At 40.8% G+C, this 24,288-nt stretch overlaps 1 protein-coding gene across 1 annotated transcript in view; it reads right to left on the minus strand.

Moving 5' to 3' along the window:
* LOC126475493 (uncharacterized) overlaps positions 1 to 24,288 on the minus strand; it is a 248,704-nt gene that overhangs the window by 35,087 nt on the left and 189,329 nt on the right. Inside the window, exon 9 of the mRNA XM_050103399.1 lies at positions 21,329 to 21,508. Coding sequence (XP_049959356.1) covers positions 21,329 to 21,508 — 180 coding nt within the window. The remainder of the gene's footprint in view (positions 1 to 21,328; positions 21,509 to 24,288) is intronic.

Below are 24,288 nucleotides of genomic sequence, written 5' to 3' on the forward strand. Positions count from 1 at the left end.
GTTCCTCTTTGTCACCCATGAAATAAGAGTCATGGAGCAACTACTGAATGGTGTGGGAGTCCATCCCAATCCAGAGAAAATAAGAGCAGTCACAGATTTTCCAGCTCCTTGGTACATTCATAATGTGAGAAGTTTTCCTGGAATGTGCTCATACTACAGGTGATTCATAAAGGACTTCTGTACCAACACATGACACTTGAAAGAAATACTGCAGGAAGATGAAAAATTATCCATGAATTAAACTTAACAAAGATCTTTGTTGTCCTTGGGAGGAACTAATACCTTCTCCAGTTCTAGAATTGTATAAAGAGAATGCCAAGACAGAGCTCCACACCAGTTCTACTGATTCTGGAATAGGGGCAGCTCAAGTACCAATTCAGGAAGGTTCTGGGAAGGTGACAGCTTATGCCTCCAGAGATTACTCTTGAAGTCTCAGATGAACTACTCTATAACCAAGAAAGATTGCCTTGCAGTTATTTGGGCCATCACCAGTTCCAGCCATTTTTACTTGGTAGACCATTCACCACTGTGTTGGACCACCATTCTCTGTACGGACTGACTAGCCTGAAGGATCTGTTGGGTCAACTAGCAAGATGGGCAATAGGGCTAAATAAGTAAGACATCACAGTGGTATACAAATGCAGATGTGCAAACACAAGGATGCTGAATGTCTTTCAAGAAATCATTTGGTGGTACAAATGGTTCAAATGGCTCTGAGCACTATGCGACTTAACTGCTGTGGTCATCAGTCCCCTAGAACTTAGAACTACTTAAACCTAACTAACCTAAGGATATCACACACATCCATGCCCGAGGCAGGATTTGAACCTGCGACCGTAGCGGTCACGCGGTTCCAGACTGAAGTGCCTTTAACCGCATGGCCACACCGGCCGGCTTTGGTGGTACAAAGCAGCATGAATGAAATATCAGTCATTGGTGCATTAAATAAGATTGCTGCTAAACAGAGGGAAGATCCAGCACTGTTGAAAACCATAGAAGTCTTGAAGAATGAGGAAATGACCAATGGAGACTTCCAATTATTGAGTGGAGCATTGTATAAGAGGAACTATGATGTAGGCTGGCAATGGCAAGGAAAGCGTTTCTGAAGAAGAGAAATTTGTTAACATCCAGTATTGATTTAAGTGTCAGGAAGTCATTTCTGAAAGTATTCGTATGGAGTGTAGCCATGTATGGAAGTGAAACATGGACGATAAATAGTTTGGACAAGAAGAGAATAGAAGCTTTCGAAATGTGGTGCTACAGAAGAATGCTGAAGATTAGATGGGTAGATCACATAACTAATGAGGAAGTATTGAATAGGATTGGGGAGAAGAGAAGTTTGTGGCACAACTTGACCAGAAGAAGGGATCGGTTGGTAGGACATGTTCTGAGGCATCAAGGGATCACCAATTTAGTATTGGAGGGCAGCGTGGAGGGTAAAAATCGTAGAGGGAGACCAAGAGATGAATACACTAAGCAGATTCAGAAGGATGTAGGTTGCAGTAGGTACTGGGAGATGAAAAAGCTTGCACAGGATAGAGTAGCATGGAGAGCTGCATCAAACCAGTCTCAGGACTGAAGACCACAACAACAACAACAACAACATGATCCAAAGGGGTGGAAAGAGTTGCTTGTCATCCCACCTCACCTTTGGTCAGCTATCCTGATTTCCATGATGTTTACACATCTGATCCACTGGGCTCTGTGAAGGCTCTAGACAGAATCAGATGCAGGTATCACTGGCCAGCCTTCTATCAGTCTGTTAGACATTATGTGAGCCATTTTAAGGGATACCAATGATGGAAAGAAGTGTCACAATTACCTCTGGGGCATCTGGTACCAATCTTGCCCACAGCAGCACTATTCAACCAGACTAGAATCAATCTCTTGGAAAGATTCCCAAAGTTGGCAAATAGAAATTGATGACTAACAATCTGCACTGGCTACATCACTTGCTATGCTGTCACTTAAGCTATGCCAAAAATCAAAGTTCCATAAACTGCAAAATTTCTAGTATAAGATTTCATTTTCAAGCACAGAGGGCCCCATGTGCTGATCCCTGACTGCAAAAAAGTTTTTCAGTCAATACTAGTATCAGAGGTAATTTCACATTGTGACATCACCCACATGACAATTGCCTACCATTCACAGATGAATGACCTTACAAAATTCAATAATATGATATTGGGAAAAATGCTCTCAATGTATGCTGATATCAACCAGAGAGATTGGGGTACAATACAGCCCACTGTGGCATTCTTATACAAAGTAGTGAAGCACAACACTACAGGCTTCACAGCATTCTTTCTGCTCCACAGTCACAAGATTCAAATGACAATATACACACTGGTCCCATTTCAGCTTGATGATATGCAGGATGACTACGTGAAACATCTCATCACCAGTACTGAAGAAACAAGACAGTTGGCTCACATTTAGACCATGAATGCCAAGGAGAAAGACCAAAAGAGCAAGAGCTACAATGCCAAGTACTGACCAGTGACATACAGCCCGGGAGACTTAATATGAATTTTTATTCCTGGTCATAAAGTAGGACTAACGTGAAAGTTTCTATAGCACTACTTTGGGTTGTAGCATACCCTTTGTTGCTTGTCATGTAGGAAGTTCAGAAGTATGACTCTTTATTATGAAGATAAAATTTCAGAGATATTCTCCACATGAAACCATACCACAGTCCAGAGGTACAGACTGAAGATAGGAGGTTCAAGGGAACTGAAGATCCACTCAGCAATTGTGAAGCATCAACAGTAGGAGCTACCTTCAATGCCCATCATAGTGGACTGTACATAACAACAAGACCACAACATGATCAAGATCTACCAGTGCCACCATACAGAGGACGTTGATAAGATCTAGGTCTAGAGTGCTAAAGTCGGCTCAAATGAGAACTTCTGAAAGAGCGGGTCATTGTTTCTTGGGAGAGGGAGCAGTGTCACAAGCTGTCACACATGCAATGTGGTGTGGTGGCTAGTGATGCTAGCTTACATGCTTAGGGTCACCAGTTCAAACCTGACCACCTGGTATTTGTTGTTTAGTAGTTATCATTTCTGGAAGGTTCTTGATATATCTTATGTTTTACGTTCTGGAATATTCAATGTTTGTACAGATACCAGCCTGCTGGAATATTCAATGTCTGTATATGTGGTATCCCCCCATGAACCATGGACCTTGCCGTTGGTGGGGAGGCTTGCGTGCCTCAGCGATACAGATGTCTGTACCGTAGGTGCAACCACAACGGAGGGGTATCTGTTGAGAGGCCAGACAAACATGTGGTTCCTGAAGAGGGGCAGCAGCCTTTTCAGTAGTTGCAGGGGCAACAGTCTGGATGATTGACTGATCTGGCCTTGTAACATTAACCAAAACGGCCTTGCTGTGCTGGTACTGCGAACGGCTGAAAGCAAGGGGAAACTACAGCCGTAATTTCTCCCGAGGACATGCAGCTTTACTGTATGATTAAATGATGATGGCGTCCTCTTGGGTAAAATATTCCAGAGGTAAAATAGTCCCCCATTCGGATCTCCGGGCGGGGACTACTCAAGAGGACGTCGTTATCAGGAGAAAGAAAACTGGCATTCTACGGATCGGAGCGTGGAATGTCAGATCCCTTAATCGGGCAGGTAGGTTAGAAAATTTAAAAGGGGAAATGGATAGGTTAAAGTTAGATATAGTGGGAATTAGTGAAGTTTGGTGGCAGGAGGAACAAGACTTTTGGTCAGGTGATTACAGGGTTATAAATACAAAATCAAATAGGGGTAATGCAGGAGTAGGTTTAATAATGAATAAAAAAATAGGAGTGCGGGTTAGCTACTACAAACAGCATAGTGAACGCATTATTGTGGCCAAGATAGACACAAAGCCTATGCCTACTACAGTAGTACAAGTTTATATGCCAACTAGCTCTGCAGGTGATGAAGAAATTGATGAAATGTATGACGAGATAAAAGAAATTATTCAGGTAGTGAAGGGAGACGAAAATTTAATAGTCATGGGTGACTGGAATTCGTCAGTAGGAAAAGGGAGAGAAGGAAACATAGTAGGTGAATATGGATTGGGGGGAAGGAATGAAAGAGGAAGCCGCCTTGTAGAATTTTGCACAGAGCATAACTTAATCATAGCTAACACTTGGTTCAAGAATCATAAAAGAAGGTTGTATACCTGGAAGAATCCTGGAGATACTAAAAGGTATCAGATAGATTACATAATGGTAAGACAGAGATTTAGGAACCAGGTTTTAAATTGTAAGACATTTCCAGGGGCAGATGTGGATTCTGACCACAATCTATTGGTTATGAACTGCAGATTGAAACTGAAGAAACTGCAAAAAGGTGGGAATTTAAGGAGATGGGACCTGGATAAACTGAAAGAACCAGAGGTTGTACAGAGTTTCAGGGAGAGCATAAGGGAAAAATTGACAGGAATGGGGGAAAGAAATACAGTAGAAGAAGAATGGGTAGCTCTGAGGGATGAAGTAGTGAAGGCAGCAGAGGATCGAGTAGGTAAAAAGACGAGGGCTAATAGAAATCCTTGGGTAACAGAATAAATATTGAATTTAATTGATGAAAGGAGAAAATATAAAAATGCAGTAAATGAAGCAGGCAAAAAGGAATACAAACGTCTCAAAAATGAGATCGACAGGAAGTGCAAAATGGCTAAGCAGGGATGGCTAGAGGACAAATGTAAGGATGTAGAGGCTTGTCTCACTAGGGGTAAGATAGATACTGCCTACAGGAAAATTAAAGAGACCTATGGAGAGAAGAGAACCACTTGTATGAATATCAAGAGCTCAGATGGCAACCCAGTTCCAAGCAAAGAAGGGAAGGCAGAAAGGTGGAAGGAGTATATAGAGGGTTTATACAAGGGCGATGTACTTGAGGACAATATTATGGAAATGGAAGAGGATGTAGATGAAGATGAAATGGGAGATAAGATACTGCGTGAAGAGTTTGACAGAGCACTGAAAGACCTGAGTCGAAACAAGGCCCCGGGAGTAGACAACATTCCATTAGAACTACTGATGGCCTTGGGAGAGCCAGTCAGGACAAAACTCTACCATCTGGTGAGCAAGATGTATGAGACAGGCGAAATACCCACAGACGTCAAGAAGAATATAATAATTCCAATCCCAAAGAAAGCAGGTGTTGACAGATGTGAAAATTACCGAACTATCAGTTTAATAAGTCACAGCTGCAAAATACTAATGCAAATTCTTTACAGACGAATGGAAAAACTGGTAGAAGCGGACCTCAGGGAAGATCAGTTTGAATTCCGTAGAAATGTTGGAACACCTGAGCCAATACTAACCTTACGACTTATCTTAGAAGAAAGATTAAGAAAAGGCAAACCTACGTTTCTAGCATTTGTAGACTTAGAGAAAGCTTTTGACAACGTTAACTGGAATACTCTCTTTCAAATTCTGAAGGTGGCAGGGGTAAAATACAGGGAGCGAAAGGCTATTTACAATTTGTACAGAAACCAGATGGCAGTTATAAGAGTCGAGGGGCATGAAAGGGAAGCAGTGGTTGGGAAAGGAGTGAGACAGGGTTGTAGCCTCTCCCCGATGTTATTCAATCTGTATATTGAGCAAGCAGTAAAGGAAACAAAAGAAAAATTCAGAGTAGGTATTAAAATTCATGTAGAATAAGTAAAAACTTTGAGGTTCGCTGATGACATTGTAATTCTGTCAGAGACAGCAAAGGACTTGGAAGAGCAGTTGAACAGAATGGACAGTGTCTTGAAAGGAGGATATAAGATGAACATCAACAAAAGCAAAACGAGGATAATGGAATGTAGTCAAATTAAATCGGGTGATGCTGAGGGGATTAAATTAGGAAATGAGACACTTAAAGTAGTAAAGGAGTTTTGCTATTTAGGGAGTAAAATAACTGATGATGGTCGAAGTAGAGAGGGTATAAAATGTAGACTGGCAATGGCAAGGAAATTGTTTCTGAAGAAGAGAAATTTGTTAACATCGAGTATAGATTTAAGTGTCAGGAAGTCGTTTCTGAAAGTATTTGTATGGAGTGTAGCCATGTATGGAAGTGAAAGATGGACGATAACCATTTTGGACAAGAAGAGAATATAAGCTTTCGAAATGTGGTGCTACAGAAGAATGCTGAAGATAAGGTGGGTAGATCACGTAACTAATGAGGAGGTATTGAATAGGATTGGGGAGAAGAGAAGTTTGTGGCACAACTTGACTAGAAGAAGGGATCGGTTGGTAGGACATGTTTTGAGGCATCAAGGGATCACAAATTTAGCATTGGAGGGCAGCGTGGAGGGTAAAAATCGTAGAGAGAGACCAAGAGATCAATACACTAAGCAGATTCAGAAGGATGTAGGTTGCAGTAGGTACTGGGAGATGAAGAATCTTGCAGAGGATAGAGTAGCATGGAGAGCTGCATCAAACCAGTCTCAGGACTGAAGACCACAACAACAACAATGTGTGGTATCAATAGTTCCGATGCCACAGCGTAGTGACATGCTCGTAGGTTGGCACTACGAGAGCAGACAAACTTTGCGGACCACAGCGCCCTCTAACCGACGCTGTGGAGCTCAACAAGCACCGCTCTACTTTCAGCCCAGTTGATCAACATCAGATGACCTAGCAACTTAGCTTTGGCTTGTATGGCGGGCTAGTCATTACAGACTTCACCTCTGTTAACTTCTAGTAGCTGTTCCTTTGATACATGAATGGCTTCGCACCTATGTGCTCATCTGTACCAAAAGTTAAGTAATGTGTTTGTATATGTTTATACACCAGTGAAGGTGCTTTAACTTTACTTGCAGTACCAAAGTGCTTTACCTCACCTGCTCCTACTTGCTTCCTTCATTCGGCCTATATTGCAGATCCCTGGAGCAGACCCACACACCACCTTCCAGGCGAGGGATAAATTGTTTTTTTCCTCTACTTATGTTTCTTTGCTCAGTACTGCTTTAGCTTCTTTGAGAATTCTCCGTGTGAATCAGTGTATGAGTGCTTCCACCCTTCACTATAAGACTATTTTGTGTCAAAGATGGCTTCGACAAAGGAACAGGCTTCACTGACTGATCTTGTATTGTTGCAGGCTCAGCAAATGACGCAGCTGCTTGCTGCTGTAAATGGACTGCCCACACTACAAACTGCAGCTACTTCGGCACCTGTACCTCGGATGACACCCACATTGCAACCATTTTGTGCCTTCAATCCAGACATTGAACACTGGCCAGAATACATCACCTAGCTCGAGGCACACTTCGCCGCATACAACGTACTAGGTACAGAGCGGCTTGCCTGTTTCATTGCCAATGAGGGTGTAGTGTTACATTGTATACTCGTAAAATTGTTCCCCACTGCCTGCCCAGAGACTAAAACTTACACAGAAGTGATTGATGCATTGAGCTCCAACTTCCGTGACAAAATGAATGTAGTAGCTGCACGCTACAAATTCTTTCGCGTCCAGCGTGGTCCTAATCAGTCCAATAAATATTGGTTAGCGGACCTTCAGGAACTAACATCTGATTGTGACTTTAATTGCTCATGTGGACTCTCTTATGCAGATATCGTGATTAGAGATGCAGAATGTGGTGCACCACCACATCCGCAAGCAAATCTTATGATTTAAAAACCTATCTTTGCAGGAGGTAGTGGACTTGCTAGACATACAAAATACATTAGATATGGCTACCTCCACGTTTGACATGGCCCCAGGTGTATGTACTGTTAGTGTGGCGCAACATGTGCCCTCCCGCCCAGCCTTGGCACAGAGAGCTGCACTGTGCCACTCACACGTGAGTAAACAAGCTTCCAACCAGGCCCCCACTAAGAAACTGAAATCTTGTCGGAACTGTTTTCATACCACCCACAGGACAGTTGCCCATCCTGTCAAGCACAGTGTTATTTTTGTAATAAGAAAAGACAGATGCAAGCTGTGTGTAGTAAGAGAAACTCTAATTCACAGCCTGGTTCCTGTTCGCATGACTCGCATGGGCGTCACTGCAATGGAAACCGCCGTGGTCATGATTCACATCAGCCTATGGGCGTTAATGCCATTTTTTCAAGGCCTTCTGCTTCATGTGCTTCTACAGCTTGTTGTGTGGATAAACAAGTTTTGCCAGGCACTTCCTCTCGCATTCAGCGTGATGCGAGGAAACTTTTTGTGACTGAACATTTGTGGACGTTCTGTGCACATGCAGATGGACACTGGTGCGTCAGTTTCTTTACTGAACAGATCAACGTATGATTTGGTTGGTTCATCCCTCCTTTGCTGTTCACGTTCCATGCTGACTGCGTTTACTGGACAGGAAATCTGAGTGCTTGGCGTGTGTAGTTTGCAAGCCATGTATGGTGCAATGACACATACAGTGTCTTTCCATGTGCTCCGTTCTAGTGATGTTACGAACATATTTAGCATGGATGCATTTGAACTCTTTGGCCTCGCAATTCAGGACAACATACTTTGCATCAACACTAGTGACCATGCACACAGTGTTGCCGCACTATGTGATGGTTTTGCTGAACTCTTTTCTGATGGCCTTGGTTGTGCAAAAGATTTTGCAGCACATGTTGTAGTTAAAAACAATGCCATGCCTATTTTCCGGTGCGCACGCCCAATACTGCACGCACTGCATGACACCATAGCTGCTGAACTTAAGCATTTGCAAGTCAGTGGTGTCATTGAACCTGTTTCTGCTTCACAATGGGCTTCACCTATAGTATGTGTGAAGAAACCAAATGGTTGTCTCCGTATTTGTGCTGACTTTAAGTCTACAGTAAATCCTCACACAGTGGTCACTACATTTCTCTCACCATGTCCTGAAGACATGTTTGATAAGCTTGGTGCCGGAAAATTCTTTCCCATGATTGACTTGCAGGATGCATACTTTCAAATTCCGCTCAACGAACAGTCCCAGTGCTATTTTGTGGTCAACACCCACCTTGGATTTTTCAAGTTTCGCCGCCTTCTGTTTGATTGTGCTTCAGCTCCTGAAATTTTTCAGTCTTACTTGCAGCAGTTGTGTGCCACTGTCCCTGGTTGTTCCAATTATCTGGACGATATTGTTATATCAGGTCACACCCCTGATGCACATTTGCAGAATTTGCATGCCTTATTTACCGTACTTTTGCAGGCAGGACTCAAGTGTAACAGAGACAAGTGCAATTTTTTTCAAATGGAGATTCAGTATTTAGGACGTATGATTAACAGACATGGTATCCACCCCTCATTGTCATATCTCCATGCGATTAGAGGCTTGCCAGCACCCAGGAACTTGAAAAAACTTCAGCCTGTGTTGGGCAAAATTACATATTATGTTTGGTTTATACCAAATGCAGCACAGATTTTAATGCCTCTGCATCACGTTCGGCATAAGAACGTTCCTTTTGTTTGGTCTTCGGAATGTGATGCTGCTTTCCACAAGCTCAAATCTGCTTTGTTGAGTGATTGCTGTTTGATTCTGTTCGATCCCTCCAAACCAGTTGTCTTGGCTGTCGATGCATCTTCTCACGGAATCAGAGTGGTTCTCTCGCACCGCATTAATTCTGTCGATCGCCTGATTGCTTTTGCATCTAAGTTGCTCAATTCTGCCCAGCAAAACTATTCTCAAATCGAGAAAGAAGCTTTAGCTATTGTATATGTAGTGCCAAAGTTTCATGATTTTTTTATACTCTCACAAGTTCTATTTGGTCACTGAACATAAGCCTTCGATGTTGTGTTTTTGTCTAACTACAATTATGAAGTTTTGTTTCAGCCTACAGCACAGCATGGCAACGCTGATGCTTTGTCTTGTCTACGTATCGGTCCTGACGTCAAGTCTGATTCTTCCGAATTGTCATGTATGTTTATTGATTCATGAGATAAGGAATTAGCTGATGGGTTTCTAGTGGATTTTCGGTGCATTGCTTCCATATCTACATCTACATCTACATCCATACACTGCAAGCCACCTGAGGGTGTGTGGCAGAGGCTACATTGAGTACCTCTATCGGTTCTCCCTTCTATTCCAATCTCGTATTGTTCGTGGAAAGAAGGATTGTCGGTATGCTTCTGTGTGGGCTCTAATCTCTCCGATTTTATCCTCATGGTCTCTTCATGACATATACGTAGGAGGGAGCAATATACTGTTTTACTCTTTGGTGAAGGTATGTTCTCGAAACTTCAACAAAAGCCCATATCGAGCTACTGAGCGTCTCTCCTGCAGAGTCTTCCACTGGAGTTTATGTATCATCTCCGTAACGCTTTTGTGATTACTAAATGATCCTGTAACGAAGCGTGCTGCTCTCCGTTGGATCTTCTCTATCTCTTCTATCAGCCCTATCTGGTACAGATCCCACACTGCTGAGCAGTATTCAAGCAGTGGGCGAACAAGTGTACGGTAACCTACTTCCTTTGTTTTCAGATTGCATTTCCTTAGGATTCCTCCAATGAATCTGCCTTACCAACGTTCAACTTTATATGATCATTCCATTTTAAATCACTCCTAATGCGTACTCCCAGATAATTTATGGAATTAACTGCTTCCAGTTGCTGACCTGCTATTTTGTAGCTAAATGATAAGGGATCAATCTTTCTATGTATTCGCAGCACATTACATTTGTCTACATTGAGATTCAATTGCCATTCCCTGCACCATGCGTCAATTCGCTGCAGATCCTCCTGCATTTCAGTACAATTTTCCATTGTTAAAACCTCTCGAGATACCACAGCATCATCTGCAAAAAGCCTCAGTGAACTTCCAATGTCATCCACAAGGTCATTTATGTATATTGTGAATAGCAACGGTCCTACGACACTCCCCTGCCGCACACCTGAAATCACTCTTACTTCGGAAGACTTCTCTCCATTGAGAATGACATGCTGCATTCTGTTATCTAGGAACTCTGCAATCCAATCACACAATTGGTCTGATAGTCCATATGCTCTTACTTTGTTCATTAAACGACTGTGAGGAACTGTATCGAATGCCTTGTGGAAGTCAACCCGTGTCTATGACCCTCTGAGTCTCGTGGACGAATAACTGGGTTTCACACGACCGTCTTTTTCGAAACTCATGCTGATTCCTACAGAGTAGATTTCTAGTCTACAGAAAAGTCATTATACTCGAACATAATACGTGTTCCAAAATTCTACAACTGATTGACGTTAGAGATATAGGTCTATCATTCTGCACATCTGTTCGACGTCCCTTCTTGAAAACGGAGATGACCTGTGCCCTTTTCCAATCTTTTGGAACGCTACGCTCTTCTAGCGACCTACGATACACCGCTGCAAGAAGGGGGGCAAGTTCCTTCACGTACTGTGTGTAAAATCGAACTGGTATCCCATCAGGTCCAGCGGCCTCTCCTCTTTTGATTGATTTTAATTGTTTCTCCATCCCACTGTTGTCTATTTCCATATCTACCATATTGTCGTCCGTGCGACAATCTAGAGAAGGAACTAAAGTGCAGTCTTCCTCTGTGAAACAGCTTTGGAAAACAGTTGCCAATGCTTTTTGGCAAATTGTTTTGCAGTATATTCATACTCAATGGCCTCCATCTGCTACACCCATTAGTGACCCACTTGTTTGACATTACTTTGCTCAATGTCACAACTTGTCTGTACTCCACGGTGTTATTTTGTTATGAACTGACAATGATCCATCTCATGTTGTTGTACCTCGTTTGTTGCAGTTGAAAATCCTCCAATTACTGCAAGCTGATCATTGGGGTATAGTGCAGATGAAGCAACTAGTGTGTTGTCACTGCACTCAAGTTGGCATTGATAAACAAACTGAGAATTTGCTTGCCAATTGTCGCTCTTGTGCGGAGCGTTAGTCTGCTCCCCACCAGTGCTTCTTTGCGTGTCTGACTCCTACTGTACCTTGGCATTGTGTTCCTATCAATTTTATGGATCCTTTCTAGGACACCCACTGGTTGATAGTTATTGATGTGTACAGCAACTTTCCTTTGGTTGTGCCTATGTCTTCAACTACATCTGCCAGTACTATTCGGACTTTGACGTCTATTTTTACCATTGAGGGCCTTCTTGAATTTATTGTCTCCAACAATGGCCCCCAATTCATGTCCTCAGAGTTTGAAGCATTCTGTGCTGCTAATGGCATTTGCCATCTGACCTCAGCCCCATTCCACCCCCAGTCGAATGGCAAGGCTGAACGGTTTGTGCATACGTTTAAGCCGCAGGTGAGTAAGTTGCGTGCCACGCACTCTTACGCGCTATGGACTTTCCTTGCTTCCTATAGCACCCAGCTGCGTGACACCCATTCCCCAGCAGAACTGCTACATGGCTGTGCCCATCGGTCACTCTTGCAGCTATTGCACCTGCCTCTGCACACTCCCACTGCTTCACCTTGTTCTGGCTTGGCACCACATGCTCTGGTGTTCTATCGCGTTTTGTCTGGCAGGCAGCGCAGGGGTGCATTCATTGCCGGCTTGGCTGCACCTTATTTGTCATTTCTGGTCCCTGTCAATCGCCACTGGAACCAGATCCATTTGTGTTGTCCTCAGTTTTCTGCCGCCGGTTCTTGCCAGCAGAATTGGAGGCTTCGCAGCTTCCGCCACCACTGCCATGACTCCACCACTGGCGCTTCCGCAACTCGCGCCTCCAGCGCGCTGCCTATTTTGGCTGAAGCTCTCAATTGAAGCTCATTATATCTAGCAGTCTTTTTCAGAGTGCCTGTCTATCATTCAGTGCCTCCTCTGTGTGATGAGTAGTAGGCTAGCCTGTTCATAGTTGTCATTCAACCCTGATTTTCAATTGATTGACACCAAGGACTTAAATATAAGAAACATTAGTGGCAGAAAACTGTACTTTGTGCTGTTTGTTTGGAACACATGAGTTTTTGAAGGCTTGATAGTTAAACGGGATTATTTTAATTAATTATAAATGTATCACTTGCTATCTTGTGTTTAAATGTATCACTTGCTATCTTGTGTTTATTAATGTCAAATATGCGCTCTTAATCTGCATATTCATGTGACAGATTCTGGTGGATAATGTGTGTAAGTGCCACTCTAACTGATTTGCTATATTTATTATTCACTCAAATATTCTGCATTGTGCTGCCATCTCATTTAGTGCTACATGTAGAATCATAACTGTAAAAAAGGAAGGTTAACATTCAAAGTCCCTTTCCTTTGAGTGTGAATTTTAGCCATATTATTTATAAGAATATTAATATTTGGCAACTGAACATGACTGCAACTCAGACCACAAAACTACATTTAAAGAAATGCACCTGAGTATGTCTTGGCCCACAATGTTTCATGACACATGAGTCAACTATCACTCAACAGTAGACTGGTTTTGTGTGAGAACTATGTATGGATGTCTTGCTAACTGTCTATTGGCAGTTGCTATCCTCTGTTATAAAATTACTTTGATAGAAGCAGTAGAGAACATAAGAGCTACTGTCACAACTGACCGACCTATTGTGTGCTTGCATTGACATGAGATTCAAGCATGCACTCACTAGGATTTGATGTTTTCTGTAATTCTGCTACAAATACATCATATATGTTAAGTGGGTAAGAAATTTCAAAAACTCTAGAGGAAGAATTAAATGATTCTGGTTTTGAGGGAGAAATATCTGAGTGGGAACAGTGTGAAGAAATTTGTGAAGGACTCTTCCAGAAAAGCGCAACAATGGATCAAGAAATTGTTCCTAGAGCAAATATCAGAAATATGCTCATAAGAGTACACTTTTCTGATAAAATTTCTGCAACTGAGATATAGCAGTATCCAAAATGGGATTGCAAGAATTGTTTGGAAAAGATGAACAATCTACTGGCAAAATAAGCAGGAAATGTGCAACATACTTCTTTGCATGCAAGAATATTTCAGACTTGTTCATTATATAATAGCCAAATGTATGTGTAATTTTTCAAGAAATTACCTTGCACGTTTCTTGTTTTGGAGCATAGCTAAAACTTTTGTCATCATTAGTGTAAAATTTGTAATCTATTACAGAACTAAAATAAAGCTGTCATAAAAAAAGTTTGATGGTAGGTCTTTTTTGGTGTATATTACCCTTCACAATACCTCAACCAGAGATGAGCCACTGACAGTTTGAGTAATGGCATAAGCGGTTCTTTTTCTGGGCCCAAACTTTTTTTAAGAGGCTGAAACTCAAAATCTTAGCTACATTCTGCATTAATAAGCACATGTGTCAGAAACAGCTATCATGTTGGAGATATAGCATCCTTGTCGCTCCAGCAAATGAAATTCTTCAGCAGGATGATGATGATTTCTTAAGGTTTTTCATTGCTTCAACAAACTGATGTCCTTTGTCACTACCATCATCTTCTTCTTCAAAAATATCACAAAGCACACAAAATACATGTATCCATCTAACTGCTTGAGCCCATTAAATGTTCTGTTGGAAGTCCCTTCTACTTCACTACATCAGATCTTCATATGAATTCTTACAACTAACATTTCTTATCATAGTGTATTGAATCTTAACATGATAAATGAATCTTAACTATTGCAGTATTCCATAAGTTCCAATCACTCTAATCCAGTGCACATAAATAATCTGTACTTGCAGGTTATGGACTACAAACAATAACTTATCTAAAGTTTAATGATATTGAAACAGCTAGAAACCATGTATTAATCTTCGTGAAAATTTCATGAACACCTCATTATATATTTGATTTCTTACTTATGATAATGTTCATACTGTCTGAAAACAAAACAAACTTGGTATCTGTTAGTGTTACTAATGAAAAATCATTATTATTATTTCTCTTGTTCTCTCAGCTGGTGGGTCACTATCATATTGGTAACTGAATGACTTATTTCTCCTTTTTGACTGCCTTCAAACTATTGCTCTTCCCTCCCTGAGGAAGGAACTAACAGTTCTGAAAGTAGGGCAGTTTTTTTTATTTGTATGTGTCTAGAGGCAGGACTTAGAATTATACCTCCAAAAGATAAGTACTGATGACCATTCTGTTGACTTACAATTTTATCATTTTTTGTGTGATTTTGATACAAAGATCATTAACATATTGATGAAAAAGTAAGGGCTATAGATGGTACTTTGTGAAACACCCCACACAACTGTTACCCAGTCTGATTGGCTGATAGCATGATACAAAAGTTTTCTAAACAGACACCCATTGTTTATTAGCAGAGAAATATAACTTGAGTCATTCTGTATAATAAAATTTTAATTTATTTAAATGGATGTCATGATTTATGCACTCAAATGCCTTTGTCAGATGACAGAAAATAATGGGGGGCATGCAGTTTATTGTACAATGAATGAAGTAAATTTTTCAGTCTATGTGTCAATAATTTTAACAATATCAGATCCTTTTAGAAATGCAACTGTGACTTCAAAAATTGTTATTTGGACTCAGATTTTTAAGCTGCCACTCACGTAGTGCCTTCCCCAAATTTTTGGAGAATGCTGACAAAAGTGAAATTCAATAGACATTTGACTGTATTTTGTTATCTCCTTTCTTGCACAGGGACTTTACTATAACATTTTTTAACCAATTGGATGAAGTTCCAGTGAAGAATGACTGCAAATGAACATAAAATCAAATATAATTAAACCTATATAAAAGTACATTAATTACTTATCTTTATATTTTTCACAACCATAAGAGCTTTCATTTTAATTTTGAATATTTCCAGGGCAACCTTATATGGATTGACTAAATAAAATAAGTAATAGGAAAAGCAGTAGCGAGACTGAGACATTCATAAGAAGAATCATGTGCTGACATAAAATTCGCCACTGTTCTGATGCATTTGAACTCCCATGTGCACCTCTGCTGCTGGTGCTGTGGGCAGCATGACTGTGGTGCTTCTTAAATGTAGCTGCCTGTCATTTGCTGTGGAGTGACAACATGAGCTCTTTTCTACCAGTATTGTGTGAGGTTGGCTATTGTCATTAGATTTTGCTGAGAAACTGCACAGTTCATCCATAAGGTTGGTTTAATTTCTCAGTGACATCAGAGGAAGTTTTATTTCAAATTTTCATGCCAGAAAGCCTGTACGTTTTGCAAGCATTAGGTGAATGGAAGGTCAGGGCATCAAAATAAGTTACTAACTCAGTTGATACTGATGTTCCAGCTAATTATCTTGAACGCTTACCAGCCAAACAGTGGAAACAGATTATCGATGCACTTACTGACAGATTAGGTGATATTAAAGAAGCAGAGTATAAAACTAAATGAATGGACAACATACTTGTGTGGCCTCTCCATTCAAATTGTATCCACCGAGGATGAAACAGTTAAAGGTGCTATTGATGAGATGTTAAATATGTCAGTTATTAGGCCACACAAATCCCCATACTCCTCTCCTATATATGTGGTGAGTAGGCCCCTGTGCAGTGTGAGATCACTTGCTTCTTGATTATCGAGCTCTCAATAAGAAAGTAGTTCTTCAGTTTATACCCTTTCCTGATTCGCATCTGTGCCTACCATGGTTCCAAAGGACAAATGACTTGACCACCTTTGACTTAAATCAAGCCTGCTATCAAATTCTGCTAACTGAGAAGTCTAAATCTCGTCTACAGGGGCAGTCGTGCTGTCGAATATACTGGATTAAAGTTTTTTCTGACCTCAGATTTGAGAGTGTCTATCATTATCTTGGTGATCTTCAGTGAGAACTTTCAGAAACATGTAGCCCACATGATGGAGGAGCCTCAGCAGTTGTGTGGAGCTGGATTCATGGTTAAACCTTCAAAGGCTAGATCTACTCAGCCTGAAATTTCATATTTAGGTTATATTATTTCTAACCAAGGTATTAAAATTGATCAGATCTGGACAAAGGCTATTTATTCTTGCCCCTACCCAAAAATATAAAAGCCTGGCTTGTTTCATTGGCATGGCAAATTACTTCTCTAAATTTATTTCTGATTTCTTGCAACTAGCAGGATCTTTAAATGATCTTCAGAAGAAAGGAAGGGAATTTAAGTCTGTCCGGACAAGTGATCTTTAATGAAAACCCTGGTGAGCTCACCTTTATTATCCATGGCTGCCTTTAGCAAGGAATTTGTCATTCAAACTGATGCCTCCATGTCAGCAATCAAGGCGATCCTTTTGCAGGAAGGGGTGGTCAGAAGACAGCCTGCTGCTTATGCCACACATAAGCCGTCTCCAGCAGAAGATAAATATTCTGTATATGAGCTGGAGGTACTGAAGGTTTTGTTTGGTCTCAAGAAGTTTAAACAAAAGTTAGAATATCAACCATTTCTCTTAGAAACTGTCAATCGTGTGCTCAGTTGGGTATTGGCCAGGCCAAGGCAAATGGGCAAATTGTTAGGTCATCAATAGGTATCTCAGACTTCCAGTTTAGGATTAGGCATGTTTGTGAAAGTGATAACATCATGGCCAATGGTTTGAGTTGTGTGTTTAAGGAGCAGGAAGAAAACCTTGATGAAGACTTCCTAGGAGAGTGCTCACCAGAACCATTCAATAATCAAAGCTGTCCTATCCTTAGTAGGTTTCCATTGCTCTTCAAAGATGTAGACCCTGAGTTAAAATCTCTTAAGGAAATTATAAAGAAGGGCAAAGTGGCTAAGACCTATTGTTTGAAGGGAAATGTGTTGTATCATGTAGACCCTGAGTTAAAATCTCTTAAGGAAATTATAAAGAAGGGCAAAGTGGCTAAGACCTATTGTTTGAAGGGAAATGTGTTGTATCATTTAGACCATGGGAATTGAGGTGATAAGGTCATGCTACTGAATGGTCAAATTTCTTTAGCCTTCAGATATTACCACAAAACCGCAGTTGGTCGTCATTTGGGTAGTTTCAAAATCTGAATGAAGATTGGAGAAAATTTCATTTGGAAGGGAATGGATGAACAGATTAAGTCATTGGTGTTGAGGCATGAAATTTGTGGTATTAGCAGACCCGTATTAAATACATGGCAAGGGACTCTATTTTTCGATACAGTTAAGGAACCTATGCAGAAATTATATGTGGACTACAGTGGGTCTTTCCCACACTCAAAAGAGAGTGACTGGTGTATCTTTGCATGTGTAGATGCATTTGCACATCTATTCTGAAGGGCTTGTGATGCAGTGCCTTCAGAAAATTTAAAAATACTTCATAAAAAAGAAAAAAGTCATATTTTGAATGTATTAGAGGAAGCAGAAATTTTTAGATACAAAAAGAAAATGCACCGTTCATGTTGAATAACCAACTAAAATTAAAGTACTGTAGCATTCTAGCTAATTTTGATTGTTTATATGATTGGGTATTAATACATAATAAAATTCTGTATTATTCTTGCTTGTAATGGTAGTGACCCAGCATTCCTAGTCATGAGTATATGAAGTCACAATGTCTACATGGATGGCTTCTGTTCCACCAGCCAGCTAGTCTCTCTTTGTCATTCACTCAGGTCACTTTTAATTTTTCCGACACCAGACTGCCCTGCCATCACACCACTAAGAAATTGCCACCTGATACATTACACATAGTACTTTGCATAGTGCCATGACTGATCATGATAGCAGTGATGATTTTTTATCACCACTCTGGCCCCTTTAAAACACTTTTGCATCCTCTCACCAAAAAGTATTTTTCTTTTCTCTTTTTAGATGTAGCCAAATTTAAAAAAAACATGACTCTATGATCACTAGTTTAACCTATCAACAGTTTGTCCTAAATGAATGGAGCATGCCCTCATTACCTTTCACTCACCATACTATTGACAATATTCACTGAATCATAAATTTTGATTAGGAGAGATGGGAATGCCTATGATCTTTTAGCATTGTGACTATATTTTAGACATTCCTTTATAAATTTTAATATCCATGTAGGTTGCACCCAATGATGCAGCTTTAGATTGCAAAACCAGTTGTGTTTTAATAAACAAGAATTTTACCAGCTGTTAGTGGAATTCTTCCGTAAACAATAGGTTACTTGTCATGCCCACACAGAATGCTGCATGTCCCAGTCACATTAATGCAACCACCCTGAATAACTATCTTTTGCAGCATGGATATGATGGAAGAGAGTCAATGAGCTTCTGGAAGATACCAACAGCAATGTGGAGATCTGCTGACTCCAGTGCCATGACTAGCTGTTCTAGAAATCTAGGTTGAGGACTCAAAGGATGAACAGTCCTATCACAGTGGTCACACAGATTTGCAATTGGGCATAAACCTGGGAGTTTGGTGGCCAGGGGACTACAGTAAGCTCATCTACAAATCACATAAGTACACTATAAGCTGTGTGCCACATTGAATTGTGCCAAGATTAAACAAACTGCATGTATTTGTGGACACAGTCTGTAAGGATAGATGCATACTTGTGTTGACACATTGTGCCTCCCAGAATGATAGGATCACCTACGGCTAGCCACAAACACAATCTCCAGACAATAACACTCCCTCATCTGGCCTGCATCCTTATGACAATTGTTGCAGGGCTGTACACACCAACAGCCATCTGTCAGATGGAGCATTAAACATGTTTCATGTGTGAAAAGGTCATCCGTGACAATTCAGTTTATGTCCAAAAGTAGTATTTGTTGTGCAAATTCCTGCCTTCATCGCCAACAAACAGCAGTCAGTGTGGGTGCATGAACCAGGCACCTGCTGTGGAGACCCATGGCAGGGACAATCTTCATCCTTTCCTCCATAACCTCAATACCTACTTCCAAGTCCACCTCACCTTGTACTTCTCACCTCAACAAGTCATGTTCCTAGATGATACTCTCCACCTCTTAGATGGCTCCATAACTAGGTCCATTTACAAGCACACCAAAAGTACCTCAACTTGGACACCTGTCAGTCGTTCCATGTCACCTCTCCACTTGTGGATGCCACATCTGTGATGGAAGCAGGAATTGTTGAAACATACTGATAACCTTATCAGAGCCTTTATTAGAAGACAGTATCCTCTTCTGCTCAACCGTAAATAAATGTCCCATGCTGTCTCTCCTCTGACACCAGTAAACCTTTTAACCAGCCACTGACCAGCACTCCTCTGAACATTTAATGTCACCTTAACCTTGGATAGCTCAATCACATCCTTTACCAGAGCTTTGACTACCTCTTGCCATGTCCTGGGATGAAGAATACCCTACTCTAATCACCCAAAGTTGTGTTGTAGCACCCACCCAACCTACAGAATACTCTTGTCCATTCCCTTTGCAGTCCTGCTCCCAATTGTCCATCCCTTTCCAATCCTGCTCCCAATCCTGCAGGTTATGGGTAATTCTCTTGTGGTTGACCCATGTGCAATACCTGTCACATAAATTTACCCACCACCTCCTACTGCAGCCCAGTCAAAGGCCTTTTGTACCCTATAAAAGTCAGGGCCACATGTGAAAGTAGCCATGTTACATTAGCTATGCTGCAGTATTCTATGTGGGCATGACAAGTAACCTACTGTTTGCTCTCTAGAATGTCCACTACCAAACTATGTGAAACTGCCAACTTGGCCATCAAATCACCAAACATTCTGCACACCACAAGGAGTCTTCAACAGCTGCTTCACCACATGAGCCATTTGGATACTTCCTTCCACCACTAGTTTCTTTACACTATGTAGATGGGAATTGTCTCTACAGCATACCCTGTGTTCTCATGATCCCTTTGGTCTAAACCTGTGCTAAGCTGATTCCCACTAACTCACATTATCTTTTTGCTGATCTCTTCAGTCCACACCACTCCTTCCATGTCCAAATCATTTTCTACCTTCTCCCACCACTCTTCCTCCATCCCCATGTAGTCTCTCTTTCTCTCTCTCTCTCTTGCCACCTCCCCACTCTTTTCCACCACTCTCCCTTTACCTCTTCTCTCCCTGTGTCTCTCTCTGTACTTCCACCTTCCCCTGATTTCCTCCCTTCCCCCTCCCTCATCTGCCTCTCTCTTGCTCTACCTCTTATATGCTCTGCGGAGCTGAGTCATCCATTGACTGACCTCCCTCACAGCATCCCACTACTCCTGCTTGCTTCCTACACCATTCCCATTTCCATTTGCCCAGGCAACTACTATCAACAATTAACAGGCATACATCTTCTTTTAGCTTTGTGTGCTGCATTTATTCGGTCAACAGTCAGTCTCACTACAGTGTGTGCATTTTGGTGTCGGTGTCAATGTGTGTGTGTGTGTGTGTGTGTGTGTGTGTGTGTGTGTGTGTAACTGTGTGCACTTTTATCAGGGAAAGTGTAAGCACTCAAAAGCTAGTGTAAATACAGTTTTCTGTCATCGTGTTTCTATGGACCACACATCAGTCAGTTATAAGTGAGTGCTTGGCTTTTAATCATTTTATGTATTATTCCATCCATGAATTTCCATTGTTGCTTAACTTTATTTCTGATAGCCAAATTAAATGCTATTACAAAAGTATGCTTACCTTGAGTACAATGGCTGCAAATACGAAAATGAAAATAATGTTAATCAGTGTCAGACATAAGCTTACTGATCCTAGAATTGCAAGCTCAGTGACAGCATCATCTGAGTATTTAAGTGGTTTCTTCAGTACAGGTGATTTGCCGTAAATGCAATAAGTACACGTCAAAGCCCACAGAAGTCCCTGCAACAGAGACAATTTTTCATAGTATTATTTCAGTTTTAAAGAAAAAAATAAGGAAGCTGGTACGCAGAATATAAAAAAAAAGAGCTACAAATTTGCGCACTGTACCCTACTGTAAACTTCAAAAGTAACAGCATGTGTCTTTCTAGGTTTCCAGATGACATTAAAATTTCAGTTTTACCAATTTCCTCAAGCTTTCTCTTTGGATTTGTTTCTCTAATATAAGATAAACAAGCTCTTAATGTATTCATCTTGGTTTTCTGATGAGATGAATCAGCATCAAATCAATGTAAAATTAGAAACATTTGAGCTCAACAAGGAGGCTTACCAAACAATTATTCACCCCAAAAACCATTCAGGCTGGAACATAAAGGGGAGAAGTACAGTGGTACAAAAAGTACCCTTTGCTGCACACCTTAAAGTGGCTTGTGGAGTATATATGTAGACATTCTTTGGATTCCAGGAGTGCTACTGAAGAAAGGACATACTATTTTGATAAGAATGACTCACATCATTTTCTGACAAAGTGTAAAGATGACATATGTACATGTCATTCTGATACTATGTCACAAGACCACAAAATGAATCTTTTTGAAATATTGTTCCTTCTCAAAGAACTCATTCAATTGGATAGCAGAAAATTTTAGAATTGTCAAACAAGTAGTTTGTTCCAAATGTAGAGTTCTCCCCGCATTTCTTTAATTTTATTTCATTATGTATTTTGATACTATGCTACTGTGATTCATCTTTTTGGCAAGGAGTTACTTCTTTCAACCTTTAATATCTTTAAAAGATTTGTACATGTTATTTTGGATTTGGTGTCAGAGATCTCATAACACATTACCAGCTCAGCTGCGTGTAATTTTTATACGCTGCTTCACAGTGTATTAAAAGAAACTGCGTTTTCAATATAATGTATCTTTTTGAAAGTGGACTGTGACACACATAAGGTAATAAATCCAAATAAAATTCCTTGTGTTACCAGTGAACTCCTTATTGTGGCATATTAGTGCAAGGTTATTATTCTACCCCGAACTGCATCTTTGAATTGGGGCAAGTTTCAGCTCTATGCTGATCAAGTCAGAGGTGGCGGAAGGGCAACTCACTACAGACATTTCTTGAATTCTGTTGGTAGGGTAGACCAGAACATTAGATTACAGTCAAGCTTTCCAAATCAGTGAAAAGATCCAGGAGACATTGCAGGTCTGATTGTCTCAGTCCAGTTGTCTTCAACTGCTTCTGTACTTTGAAGACCAAGGACAAAAGCATTCAGACATCCAAATAAGTTCCAAACCAGTGTAGGAAGAAAAGGCCAAAATGGTAGTATTGCTGGGTAGTAATCATGAGAGGAGAACATCAAAATGGATTCAGAACTCTCTGGGTAGTGAATATCAGACTACTCTGTTTTGTAAGCATAATACATTTCTTTTAGGAAGGATATTGGAAAAGAAGATTATGTAATAATATTAGGTGGTGAGAGTCTGCACCATATCCTATTAGGGATGACATCAGTGGTGTTTCTGAAAAAGCTCCTCACACTAGAGTGAAGAGTATGTCGCCCTCTGATGATAAGCCATGAATGAAGTGGTCTGTGGACTGTGTTAATACAGAACATGGAAAATTGCTGAGGTGAGAGGGACATTCACACATGGTTGTAAGTGATGCATCTCCTCTCACTCAGGTGCATCATACATGGCATTGTTCACATCTCAATGCTTCTGGTAAGAGAGTACTTGCACAGCTAATATCCAGAAGCATCCAGTCTGACCAAAGCAGTATTTACTGTATCCCAGTGATTTCCAATGTGCTCTGTATGCTTTCTTATAGGATAAATTCATTTAAAAGACAGATCTGAAGAGTAAATGTAGTTACAGTTGTTGAACTAGTACAACAAAATACTGTAAGATGAATAAAGCTGAAGGTATTTAGTGTCTTTCATCGAAATATAAGAATCCTTACAAATGAAATTCTCATATCTACTCAGGAAAATGAAAAAGCAGATGGAATTTCAGCAGATTTGTGCATATCACAATATCATATGTAAATCACTGAAATTGAACAGATTCACATTGCTGTATACAAGCTAATACCAAACTTCTGTAGAATGAATAAGAGTAAAGAAGGAATGTCTACACATGCAAAAAATGCTGTTAAGTCCCAGGACTTTCAGGTCACCAAAAATTATGCTGAACTACATTTTGAACACTGTGCCATGATAGTGGATTGTAAACACACAAGCTTCTAGCACTGACACTTTACAGATCACCAGCACGAAGTATATTTATGAATTATTTAGGAATAAAGGAGATGTCTCACCTAAAGGCAGAAGTGCTGCATTGTCAACAGATACACACACGAAAGGTACAGAGATTTACTCTGCTAGCTTTCAGAAAGGACTTACTTTCTCAATCTGTAGGAGAAACATGACACACACAGACACACACACACACACACACACACACACACAAACACAAACACAAACACAGGAGAAACATGACATAACCACACGCGCGCGCACACACACACACACACACACACACACACACACACACACACACACACACACACACACACACACTCATAAGCACATGCCTGTCTCCATACATTGTGCTCATTTGACTGCCAGCTCTTTCCTGGCACATGGTGAGTGTACTGGGTTGAGGTGGGGTGCAGTGTGGGGTGGCATGAGGAATGGAGAGAGGTGGGAGGCATGAAGGGGTTTGTGGGGAAAGCACCTAGCAGCTCATCAAAGAGTGGGGTGCTGTCTGTGGGTTAGCTAG

The sequence above is a fragment of the Schistocerca serialis genome, chromosome 4 (genome assembly GCF_023864345.2).
Source record: "Schistocerca serialis cubense isolate TAMUIC-IGC-003099 chromosome 4, iqSchSeri2.2, whole genome shotgun sequence".
In the NCBI taxonomy this organism is placed as follows: domain Eukaryota; kingdom Metazoa; phylum Arthropoda; class Insecta; order Orthoptera; family Acrididae; genus Schistocerca; species Schistocerca serialis.